The 13,588-nt window shown below is 40.2% G+C and overlaps 1 protein-coding gene across 5 annotated transcripts in view; it reads left to right on the top strand.

Annotated features, from left to right (window-relative positions):
- The window catches only part of LOC133499926 (EGF-like repeat and discoidin I-like domain-containing protein 3), a 142,336-nt gene extending 131,346 nt beyond the window's left edge, over positions 1-10,990 (top strand). For all 5 annotated transcript variants that reach the window (XM_061818360.1, XM_061818358.1, XM_061818357.1 and 2 more), the window contains 2 exons: positions 447-602; positions 8,178-10,990. In XM_061818360.1, the coding sequence (XP_061674344.1) occupies positions 447-602; positions 8,178-8,327 (306 nt within the window). In that variant the 3' untranslated portion in view covers positions 8,328-10,990. The remainder of the gene's footprint in view (positions 1-446; positions 603-8,177) is intronic.
- Positions 10,991-13,588: the final 2,598 nt, after the last annotated feature.

Raw genomic sequence — 13,588 nt, 5'->3', positions numbered from 1 at the left:
AGAAAATGGATGGATGGATGATTTGCTTTGTATTGTTGGCGGCATGACATTTCTAAAGCCCCCACTGGTGAAAACACCACCAGCTTCCCCTGAGTAACATGTAGTTTTACTTCTAAGCCTAAGCACTGTAACATATCAACCTCTTGTAACAAATGAGAACCGATTCCAAATTAAGCCAAATCAAAATGTCTGGGTCTTTGAAGCTGTGTGACATTTCTATACTGCTTAAGCAAGCTTGTGAACTCGCTCCTGCTGTTCAATATCTGTGAATATTAAAGTGATGCCGTCTCTATTCAATAGATTCTTTGGTTGTGTGGAGAAAAAAAACGTGCAGACACACAAAAAATATATTCTTCTAATCTTGTCAGCATTTTTAAACTCTGTTTCAATTGCAAACTTGCTTCAGATTTCATCTTTTTCTTTCTCTCTCCACTCTCTACTTTTAGGTGGATTTGCTTGTGCCTACCAAGATCACAGGAATAATCACTCAAGGAGCCAAAGACTTTGGCCATGTGCAGTTTGTCGGCTCATACAAACTGGCGTACAGTAATGATGGAGAGCGATGGAAAGTATACCAAGATGAGAAGCAAGGAAAGGACAAGGTATGTGAGGTTCACCATGCCACAGCCACCATCTGGATAATGCACTCATATACTGGGGGGGGACTGTAACTTCAAATGCATGCTCATCGATGAAGTGTACACTTAAGTTTTGAATTCTATAAATACATCACACCATTAAAGATGGAGACATCCCAGATAGAGCGAAAGGGCATTAAAATAAAAATAAAAGAAGTACAAAGCTGATGAAAATGACAAGTCTGAGTCTCTTTTCCGCTTTAACATCTCCTCAGCCGAGCCTCAGACCGAGCGAGCCGAGGCTGTCATATTGCCTCTTTGCTTTAGGATCAGATAAGACCGTTGTGTCCACCAAGCTTGACCAGTTCTGTTGTGAAAATCTTGTTGACGCCCCTTGGGCAGAGTACACGTCCCCTCCAATCGGCCTCAACATCAGAGGCAGCGGGTGCTGCAGTCACCTCTTTGCTGATACGAGGGGGGGCCGCAGCCGGAACTAAAAACCCTTGTCTTTCACATTCTGTCGGCAAGTGGGGCACTGTTTACTTTTCTCACTCTCCGTGTTGCTGACAGATAAGCACTGCCTTTTCCGATTATTCGTGGCTTAGTGACACCCTGGCGATGGAAAATCGGGAGCCTTTTCAAGACTTTATCACATTCAGCAATTTTAAATTAGGGTGTGTTACTGTTAGGATTGCAAAGGGGTGACAAATTTACGGTAAATTTTGTACACAACACTGTACAATCACAACAAGCAAACTAGAAATCACCTTTAATCGGTGAAAATATTTTTGCGCTCTTTTTTTCCCCCCAAATGTTCTGTATTAATACCACAGCCTTTGATAAAACTAAACCTCACCAAAATATTAGTAAGTCTGTTGTTCTTACAGCAAATAGACCAACAGGTGGGAAAAGCATCCACGCTTCTTCCTGGTAGACCACTAAACAAATCGTTCCAAATATGGGCACGCTTGCAGTAGACATAGCAAACAATTCTGGTGTGGTAGACATTAAAACAAGAAAAAGGAAGAGACGTTGTGAAGAAAAATGAGTGGCAGTTGTCAAAGTGAAAGGCAAACAGCAAAATTCATTTGCAGTACATTTTCATTATTTTTTTGTTTTTGTTTTTTTCATGTGAAATTCATGTTTTGTTGGTTGTGTTCTTTGAACACTGATTTGCAAGTGAGTTGCAGTTCCTTTTGAATTTAAAAACATTTTCCTTTTTCAATTACAAAGGCTTCGCTGAATACAGATAAAACGAGCTTATGAACAGTTCAAGGTTTTAAACCTTTAGAGGTTTTACCGCTTGCAATATTAAGAATAACGTTTCTGTTCAATCTATTTTGGCCAATGGGATTTTTAGTTGAGGTTTATGTAATATAAATAGATTTTGCCAAATGTAGTTTTGTTAAATGATTGAACAAATTTTCCTGAGGGGCTGTGACTGTTCAAATATTGAGATATCGATACAGCTGCGTAAACATTTGTGTGTAAAAGTAAATATTAAATAATGCAAGTAGCACAACGGGGTGGGGGTGCGGGGGGTGTAACCCTGAACACAAACAATTCTAAAAATTGATTTTCTGACCAAAGAACTTTGAATGTCAAGCTAAAAAAAAATAATTAATAATAATCTATGGACATCACATGTGTTTTGTACATTTATATCTCTGCAGTTGTACTCCTCTTTTTGGCCCACCCTCCACTTTTGACCTTCACCAAGATCTATGCTGTAATGTTTTTTTTTCTCACATTTTAAAACAGATATAAGCTATTTATTTCTGTCACATCCCCCTTTGTTGTTTTGGATATATACTTCAAAGCATAACAAGGACAGCCGGTCAGCTGGAGTGTGTGTGCCTTGTATTAGATGACGGGCTTGTTTAGCAGGACTGTGGAGAATGTCAATCAGTTTGTCCTGAGAGTGAGCCAGGGGACCTTTCACAAGGATGATTCTTCAAGGTGTTCCCCCCCCCCCCCCCCTCAGACGGCTCAAGTTGCTATTAATGCCAGAGGACACATTTGACTGTTGGACTCCTGTGGTTCCTTCTGCCACACCACAATAGTGGACTTGACAGGGATATATATATAGTGTGTGTGTGTGTGTGTGTGTGTGTGTGTGTGTGTGTGTGTGGGCAATTGTGTTTGTGTGTATATGCCTGGCTGTTTGGTTTGGGCACAGTGTTTGATGCTTCTAAGTATTCTTCTCAGCTCCTGCCTCCAGCTCTTGTGTGGCAGCGGCTGAAGGCGGTTAGATGGAGATTTCGAGCAGAGCGGGCGTCTATCAGAATACAGATGTTGTAAGTTACGCGTATCAGGATCTCCTTACAGAGTCCATAGGACACCTCTTTTAAATATAATTCATTTTTATAAGCAATAGCTGGGATAGGCTCCAGCACGCCTGAAATGCTAGTGAGGATAAAGCAGTGTAGAAAATAGATAGATGGATGTTGTCACATCATGACCTTTCCATAATAATATGCTTTGTGTTCATATATCTTAATCAACTATTAATCGATCAGATTTTCCAAACCAGTGTACTTTTGGAGATTGTTTCTGCTTCCAATATTGTATGAGGGCAGCAGAACAGCTGTGAAGTCTGCCATTAGTGTGTCAGAGAATTTAAGGTGGAGGTCGGACTGCATCAGGGATCCTCTTCCTGTTTGCGGTATTAATGGATAGGCTGACAGATGAAGTTAGGTTAGGTTAGGTTAGGTTAGGTTAATCCCCTTGGACTATGATGTTCGCAGATGATATTGTGATCTGCAGTGAAAGCAGAGAGCAGGCGGAGGAACAATTAGAAAGATGGAGGCATGTACTGAAAAGGAGAGGAGTGCAGATTAGCCGAAATAAAACAGAATATATGTGCATGAATGTGAGGGGCGGAGGAGGAGTGCAGCTTCAGGAAGAAGAGCTGGCGAGGGTGGAGGACTTCAAATACATGGGGTTAACAATACAGAGCAATGGAGAGTGTGGTAAAGAAGTGAAGAAACGGGTCCAAGCGGGGTGGAGCAGTGTGCAGAAGGTTTCTGGTGTTCTATGCGACAGAAGAGTCTCCTTGAGGATGAAGGGCAAAGTTTCTAAAACAGTGGTGAGGTCGGCCACAATGTACAGCTGAGAGTTGGTGGCAATAAACAAAAAACGGGAAGCAGAACTGGAGGTAGCAGAAATGAAGATGCTGAGGTTCTCGCTCGGAGTGACCAGGATGGATAGGATTAGAAATGAGCTAATTAGAGGGACAGCTAAAGTTGGATGTTTTGGAGACAAGGTTGGCGAGAGCAGACTTAGATGGTTTGGACAGTGTGTGTTAGAAAGGAACATGCACGAGATAGGCTTGGATGGAAAAAGATGACACGCCGTGGCGACCCCTAACGGGACAAGCCGAAAGGAAAGGAAGAAGAAGTCTCTGCTTCCAATATGATAGGAAGATTGGAGAAAAATAGGTTTTGTTCCAGCCCACCACAAAGGCAAGACAATCTATCCATCCATCCATTTTCCATGCCGATGACCCTCACAAGGGTTGCTGGCGTGCTGGAGCCTATCTCAGCTATCTTCGGATATCAGGCCCTGAACTGGTTGCCAGCCAATTGCAGGGCACATAGAAACAAACAACCACATGCACTCACAATTAGACCTAAGGGCGATTTGGAGTCTCCATTTAATGCATGTTTTAGAAATGTGGAAGAAAACCGGAGTGCCCGGAGAAAACCCACGCAGGCACGGGGAGAACATGGAAAGTCCACACAGGCGGGGCTGGGATTTTTGTTTTATACTGTTTTTCGAACTTGCCGATTCTTTGGATCTGTGTTACTACTTTTCCTGACTGTCAATGTGAATACCACTGCCTATTGGCTCAATTAAGACCAAGTTATTGATTTATGTGTCACACTGTTTCACTCAGGTCGTGCATGGCCAATTCGATCTCATTAGGCAATCAAATGTTGTTGCTGTAAACACAAATGCAAATGAATGTGCTCATTTTGCCACATTTCTGGTCATTTGGGGGAAAATCACTATTGGTAATATCAGTTTCTGAGAAGAAATTGTTAACTGTGGCCACACAATTGAGTGTCTCTTCTTGACGTTTCTCAAGTGTGATTAGGGAGATGAGGGCAGATAAATGTGGGGGACCTGGAATCTTGTCCTGATCACAAGCTTTAAATCACAAGGCCGGGAAATGTGAGGCTACAAGTGTACCAACCACCACAATCAAAAGTTGAGAGTGTACTTGGCAGCTTCAGGGCCACGTCTGAGCAGGATTTTCAAGTTGCACTATTGTGTCTATTTTTAAATCATCCACCCAGTCCTGATTACTCGAGATTGCAGTTCCCCGGAGAAGAGATTGCAAATTGGTTTGCAATTAAGGATTAAATTCAGTCTTCCCCTCAGGCTGATTAAACATACCTAGTAGGCGGACGGATTTGCAGCCCTATTAGGAACATTTCATAATTCACATGAAGATGCAGATTCTGAGTTAATAACAATAAGTATGAAGTATAAATCACAACCATCAGTCACCCCTTCTGCAACCAGTATACCAATCAGTCTAGTTCTGGATTGACAAACTACAGTATTTCATTTACAATGTAGCAGTAAAAGCGAGGTTTCTGAGGAGGTGGAAATGTGCTAATAAAATTGTGGCAGTCAGCACTGAAAAAGGGCTGAAATACTGCATCTGTGATATAACATAGTTTGCTTGTCTACAGCTACAAACCTTGTCTAATGCCACAGATAAGGCTGACACATAAGAGAAAAGATTTCACTGGAGGAGCAACGTGATGAAACAGAATCGAGAATAAAAATGACAGATACTATTTTTTTTTAAATATCAGACGTATGGGAAGAATAACCAAAGAATACAACTGTCACATGATCAAAAGACAAAGTCATAAACACTAAATATGGCAGTACGTAAACAGGACAATTGAAGAATGACATGAAGGGACAAAGAGGAAGAAGTGACTTATCTTATCACATTTGCGACTATAAAATGGGGTCAAGAAAAGCTGTAATCCTTCTTTTGGGTTTTCACTTGCTTCAATATGTTATTGCTTCTACTACAATAACGCTGGGAATTTTCTCACCATCCATTTGCCCAACATAAACCTCGCAGAGCGATGGATAATAAATTCAAGCTAATTAAGATATAGTTTGGTTAATGGGCCGGACGGGTCAATATTTTTATTCAAGCAAATAATTTCTTGCCAGAATCAAACTTAATGTGGCTTCTGTCGGAATAATAGTTTTTCTTTCTGTATCGCTCTAGGTTGCACAAAGGTGATTTGCTCTGTGCCCAGAGCAGTAATTAAATTCTGCTGTGGTTGAGGCGATCGACAGATGGAATCTTGCTGTACTACAGGCAAAAAGATTTTCCATCAACAATTTCCGCAATTAATTAAATCCCAACACAATGAGTAATATGTTTCTCTCATCCAGTTGTCATTTATTGCCATTTACGTTTACACAAACCAGAGACCCATGAAATGTAGTAATGCAAAAAAATAATACAAGAGGTACTCTATAAAACTTAATTTAGGAGAGTAATGTATTGTTAGGCAGCACGGTGAGGCAACTGGTTAGAGCGTTGGCCTCGCAATTCTGAGGACCGGGGTTCAAATCTTTGCCCCGCCTGTGTTAAGTTTGCATGTTTTCCCTGTGCCTGCGCGGGTTTTCTTCGGGCACTCCGGTTTCCTCCCACATCCCAAAAACATGCATTCATTGGAGACTTTAAATTGCCCCTCGGTGTGATTGTGAGTGCGACTGTTGTCTGGCTCCAACGCTCACGCGAACCTTGTGAGGATAACCGGCTCAGAAAATGGATGCACGTACTGTTAATTTTTTTGGAATGAGCCCCACAAATATACAGTAGAACCAACCATATTCTCTACTGCTGCAAGTTGTTGGTGATCATCTTGTTCTGAGAAATCTCTATGGCCCTATGGTAACATTTTCATTCAAAATACCCTCACCCCCAATAAAAAAAAGCAAAAATGACTAGTCTAATGTCCAATTCTCCATCCATTTATATGGATTTGGACCGATGATTTTTCCATTTTGCACAACAGTGACTCCCATTACATACAAATTACACAGGCGTAATCATATGTTTTTAATTGAAATGATCATATCCTTCAATGAAGCTCCCCCCGTAGATTAATTTCCTCTTAATAAAACCCATTCTACTGACAATTAAGCATTTACGAATGCAAGGCTGCATGCTGCCTGTTTGTAGCCATTTGTTGGGCCCTGCACTGTTGTTTAAAGGTTTATTGCAAGCAAAGTGACTCATAAATTAATTATCAGCCTTAATTTAGCGTCCATTTGTTGCCTGAATAGTTCAGCACCTGCATTGCAGTGTACAGTACATTTGATGACAACTCCTATGTCAGCATCTGACAAAAAGTGTTGTGTATCTTGTTGATTCTTCTTCTTTTCCTTTCGGCTTGTCCTATTTGGGGGCGGCACAGCATGTCATCTCAGATAAACGCAAGGCGATAAACTTGTTTGGCATAGTTTTATGCCGGATGCCCTTCCTGATGCAACCCATTTTATTTTATTTTAGCCTGGGAGAGAAGCTCACAGCACCTGGTATTCCCAGGCGGTCTCCTATCCAAGTACTAACCAGGGCAAAACCCACTTAGCTTCTGAGATCTGGCGAGATTGGGCTTTCTCAGGGTAGTATGGCCTTAAGCTATGTTGTTGATTACCCGTATATATTTTACCTTGCCAAGCAAATAGCAGAATACCGCTTCTGAAACATTTTTGGCAGCCGCCAAAATGTTTTTCATTTATGAGAATTAAAAAAAAAAGTTGATGGTTTGAATTGCTGAATTTAAATAAAATGAGACTCTGGGCAATTTTTTTCATAAATGGCTGAAAAGTAGTGCAGGGGACAGCACAACTATCTGTCGGGGGTGAGAATTCTGTGGTAATGAATGGACAATATGAGCAGGTATCCTAAATGGTTTGAAGAAACTGGAGTACCAGGAGAAAACCCATGCAGGCATGAGGTGAACATTCAAACTCCAAACAGCCACACAGTTATTCAACCCCTGAAAAAACAATCGGCATTTATGCCCACCCTAGCCCATTTGGATCATGATGCCCTCCGCTGTTATATTTTACAACATGACTCGTGGAATGATTCATGTCCCATCAAATTGCTTGGTCAGCGCTAACTGTTTAATTTGCTTTACTAAAAAAAATTGTGGTTTTTTTTCGTGGGCTGAAACCCATTTATGCCCTTTCAATTCATTTAAATGGAGAAAATGCATTTGGTATATGATTAATTTGATTTACAAGCTTGGTCAATGAAGGTATGAAACTCATAAAGTATCTATGTACTTGTTACATATTACGACGGTCCCATTGGAAATCTTGACTCTTAAGTTGCTGACAAACGTACCATGAATGTCTTGGTTTATTCAGTACTGTAAGGTACAATATATATATATATATATATATATATATATATATATATATATATATATATATATATATATATATATATATATATAATGGGAGAAACAAACGCCTTTGAGTTCAATGAAGGTTCAGGGAGTCTTTTAGGCTCATGTTGTATGTGTGGTTCTGTGTTTGCAGGTCTTTCAGGGGAACTTTGACAACGAGACACACAGAAAGAACGTGATCGATCCAGCCATCTACGCCCGGCTCATCCGAATCCTTCCGTGGTCGTGGTACGGCAGGATCACTTTGCGTGCAGAAGTACTCGGCTGCACTTTGGAGGAGTGATGTCCTGACCGCCTTTGTTTCTCCTTCTCTACGATCTCAACAATATACTGGCAAATGTCACCCAGTGGCGGAAAAAAACAAACTGTGCAACCTGTAAAAACAAAACAAAAAATAATTTCGAGTAGTTTTTTTTTTTCTTTTGAGAATTTGTGAATAGTGACCATTTTTAGTTTATTATTTGAACAATGATATAAAGCTCAAATTTCTTTTTCTTATGTATATTTTTATTTCTTGATAATGTGATTCTTGCCTTTTTATTGTTCTTGAAAACTGTAATATACATATTTGGGTGCTGGGTTGCAGAGGGGTTGGGGGGCTCTCTGAAGCTGGGGTCTCACTGGGGATTTGCCATATAAATTATTGTAAAAAAGGCACTTTTTAAACTCAGTATGTGTCGGTCATGTTACATTTAGCACCCTCACAAACAGACAAACACACACGCACACATGCACATACACGTACACACGTCATATTGTCAAACATGTTTTTACTTTGACTTTGACAGGGCGTCCTTTCACTCTAATAGACACTTGCATTATTACTCCAGCAACCAAAGCACTATTAATGCTCTTGTATTATATATAAAACAGTAGAAAATTGCATGGTGCGTGAATAAAAAGACTGCTTAATACGACAAAGCAGTCAAAACCTCCAGCCGTGAACGTAATGGCATCAATTTAGGGAACACTTTTTCCCCATTCTTTTTTTTTTTAAATTGTTCTGGAAAAAGCTTCGTGGGGGTTGATAAATATTCATGACCATTCGTTTACTGGTAATGACACAGATGTTGACATGTCTCAGCGTTCGTATCTATTCATTACTGTCGTTTTTATAGATTTTTGTTGACCGCTTGTGCATTTTGCATTTATTCAGATGCTTTTGTTGCATTTTAGTTACATTTTAGTCTACCTTCAGTGAGTTATGTCAATATGTAAGGTGAATTTATTAAACAGCTCAGGATATATGTCTTAAAACCCATAAATTGATACTTTTGGTCTACCATCTGCACATTATTATTTTACCACAATGTGTGCTGAATAAGTCCAGAACTGAACATTTTACCATTAATTTATGTTAGCTTTGAATTGATAACTGCCTCTTGTTTTTGAAAAGAGAGCTGCTATTCAAAATGAATTCCATACAAAACACAAGCTAGGTACTAACACATGTCCCGTAACCACGGTAACCCTTCACCAAACACTCTTGCATACTTATAAACACAATGAAGGATTGTCTTAAACTCAATGGGATAGTTCAATCTTGCTGGGAAGGCAATTACAATCTTGACAAGATGTTTTTGGGGTTCTTGCATATTTGTCAGTGTTTCCACGGCACACTAGTACCGGTTTACTTGAACTCAACGGTACCCGGCTGCAACTGTTTCGATGTTGTGATTGAATACATCAGCTGGAACTAGATATGCTAACAAGCTATTTTTCCTAACGTTCTCTTATCGGCATTAATTTCTCAGTGTGGCAATAACGAATCAGCTCCATCAAAGAACAATGAGCACTGGTTTCCATGACCATACGGTATCGACCCGACTTGATTGGAATCCCCACTGAGGAGGTAGAAGTAATACCACTTGTTTTTGCCAGTTGAAAAGAGTTAATTCCTTGATGAACCCCGTTTATGAATAAAGGAAAAGCAAGTAAAATATTGTCACAGCAATCACGTTCAGAATGTTCCCAGTTATAGTTGGTTATTTGATTATGGTTTTATAGTACTATGGAGTTAGTGCATCCAACCAATTGGGTTAGAATGGGGTCAGAAGACTATTTTGCTCTGTTTATTGGACTATTTATTAAAAGCTTCTTACGCTTAGATGAAATTTGAAGGGAAAATGCGCTGTCTTGTATCATGTTACTGATGAACTTTAGGGAATTTATCCAGCTGGTTCATATTACAGATGCAATACACCCAATCTGAAGAGAAAATGAATAATTTCATTTCATGTTCCAAGATCACTAAATGGTGGCAGTTGTTTCATTCACATTTTATTCAAAGGTAGGGCACCAACTCTTCAAGCATATCTTTGTCCCCAAAAGAAAAAGGACTGTCAAAAGAAGAAAAAAACAAAAGCTACACATTGGTGTTTTTATCTGTATAAACTGTTCTAAAAATGCACTACAGTACTTACACACACACACTCACACACACACACACACACACAAAAATACGTCAATGACTAATTTGTGAAAAACCAATCAGTGACTGGCATTGTTCACATTCATGGACATGAGAATCACATAGACAAATAACATCTTAATCCTACTTTAACTTCGAGAACTGTTGTTTACTGCCAAATCCCCCCATCTGGCATCTGGTCTTTGTTGCCTGAGAGCGGAGTAGTAGACAGATTCACAATGGGTTTGAACTGTATAGAAAAACCATGTCCAGCGGTACATTAAATTTGTTGTATTTCATACAGGTTTGACATTTGTTTTCACCATCAATTGTCTTGTGTGTTGTGCAAGTCCATCTCACGGGGAAAAAAAACAAAGAGATACTCATCTTGTCATTGTAAGTCTATGTCGATTTATCTGCTCGGCCTGATTGTGTATTTAGAAAATGTAATTAAAATTAATGCTGGTAAGGTTCAAGCCAGCAGAGGGACACAAGATGTTATGTACAGTTAACAAAAAAAAGATGCTTCAACTCAAAAACTCAGTTCAGTTTGTCAAATAAAAACATATCTGTGAAAGTGTTGTGTTTGAGTTTTCTTCTAATCAGACCAAAAACTGTGAGTGAAACTTGTGGAGGATGGAAGATTCGGAAGTATTTGGACAGAAACGTTTCTGTGTGAGTATCTGACTGATATTTAATTAAAACCGTAAATATAAATGGCTCCAGCATTTGACACATAATGCGGCTGCTGGCAGATTTTGGAACATGAGCATCCTTAACTTTCTGCTACCAGTTCAACTTCAAATTCTCTTCCTAGAAATTATTCAATTCAAGTTGTCTAAATACCAGGTTGAACATGATGAACGTGTACCACATATTGTGAAACAAAACAAGAAAAGGCTGTGCCAAGATCTGACAGTCTTTGTTCCAGTCCATAGTGCCAGTAAGACAAAAGACAATGAGTCAAAATGTGCTCCACGACAGATTACATTATGATCTTGAAATGTTGGCTCCAACACCATACAATACACGTGACCGGCGATGCTTGTGCGCTTATATCGATGGTTTTCCTATCTAGGTTGCTGCCTTATTGCAGAGCAACAATTGGCAGATTCCCACCTCGCGCAGACAACAGATGTTCGACATAAAAATTCTGTGACTGCGGGGTGAGAGGAAGGGAATAAACACTGTTTAAAAATGCACAACAAAGTGACAGCGAGGCCGCAATGCAATTGTGGAAAAGATAACGTACAATTTGTACTGTAGCAGAAGCATTGTAATGCAATGTGTCTGATGCTTGCTTGACACACCATTGTTTAAGAGTCTGTTTTCCTAATTTTCTAGCATTCTCTTGACTCTCAATTGCCATGATTTGGTGAATTGGACTTGTTAAAGTTTTTATTTATAATTTATTTATTTTTTTTTTTTGCCATGTCGAAATCAGTAGTGCTGGACCTTAAAGGTCCACTATCATGAAATGGATGATTTCTAGTATGTTATAAATGAAAAAAATGCAGCCGGAATGGACCCATCCGTTTTTTCACCACACAGCATGATTTTGACGTATATGGCTTTTTGTGACTCCTGCCATGAAAATCCTCTCAAGGGATTTGGTTTCGAAAGAAGCAGGAAGTGGCGTTAGTAGCGGACGCTCACTCAGGTTGTCTTGGATGTTTCTAGTAGTTTTACCTGCTGGTAGCTCTTTGTTCCTTTGTGTTAGCCAAAATGCCAACTCGTTGTATTGCTGGATAGTGCTCGAACACTCGGGAGGATGGATTCATTCTTCATACTTTTCAAAAAGACCAGGGTCGTCGTGAAAAATGGATTGCACGGGTGCAAAGGATGAGCGCTTCGTGGGTTCCAAATGTCAGGTAGGTGTGTATAGAGCGACTTAAAAAAATAATAGTTGGGGGTAATCATCTCAGAATGTAACAAAAGATCGGCACATGTAAGTCAGGGGTGCTAAATGTGTCCATGTACCCGCCGGCGCCGCGAATGGCTTCATCAGCGCCTCGTCCACTGCGCACGGCTTCGGCTGGAGTGGCTCATCGCGGCGCCGCCCGGGTGGCTCATACATATTGTCTGGGAGTCTGTTGTTAGTTAGAAGTGATCTGCCTATCATCTAAATGTGGCTCGAAACGAAACGATAGGGTAATATTGCCCCGGTCACTTAACTCAATTGTGTCAACGGCAGACTGCTTCGGCGGTGCCTCGTCCGCGTCGGACGGCTTCGGCCGGGGTGGCTCATACATCGTATCTGGGAGTCTGTTGTTAGTTAGAAGCGACCCCCATATCATCTAAATATGGCTCGAAACGATGGGGTAATATTGCCCCGGTCACTTCACTTGATTCTGAGATGTTCTCTTCTTTGAAAAGACCTTCCGTGTCCCATAGTGGGTGGCACAGCGCATTTTCAATGGCGAATGTCCTTGTGTAACATCTGCTGATGACGTTGCAGGCAATATGGCTACCACTTGAATGTTGAATGAGACTTCCGCAACTTTGCGCATGGATGACGCACTCTCTGTATCGTATAGACATTCAAGTGAATAATGTTATATGTATTTTTCATTACAATATCTATTTTAGAATGTTTATAGGCATGACACTTGACCTTTAAACTACTGCGTATGAACAACGGGACTGTTTCTTTCAACGCTTTCTTAAAATTGCTGCAATCCACAGAAATGAATACATTCCATAATCATCATTGGTGACTATGATGTATTCTATGTATTTTTTTGTCATGTAACTGTTATCAATACTAATGAATTATAAATATATTACTATTGATTTTGAACTGGTCCAGATGATGTACATTGCACTGTTGCATGTGTATAAAGCCGTTTGCTTTCGCTTCTTCAGTGAGCGGACCGCTGTATGTAAAACGAGGCTTCAAAATTGTGAACTGAAGCCGTTCGCTTTTAGATGTGGTAGGCATGTCCACTGGATGCATGGAAACCAGACCCCGTTCACTGTGATCAGTCAATGAAATACCACTTCTATTGCAGGACTTTTCTACGGCATGACAACGAGGCACTCTAAATTGTCCATGTTAGAATAGAATGAAATTAAAGATTTTGGGGTTAGTTGAGAACTCCCAAGTTCTCGGTTTTTGCAGCATTTGAGCAATT

Source organism: Syngnathoides biaculeatus, chromosome 4 (assembly GCF_019802595.1).
Source record: "Syngnathoides biaculeatus isolate LvHL_M chromosome 4, ASM1980259v1, whole genome shotgun sequence".
NCBI classification, from domain to species: domain Eukaryota; kingdom Metazoa; phylum Chordata; class Actinopteri; order Syngnathiformes; family Syngnathidae; genus Syngnathoides; species Syngnathoides biaculeatus.
This window is presented reverse-complemented; position numbering and strand designations above follow the sequence as displayed.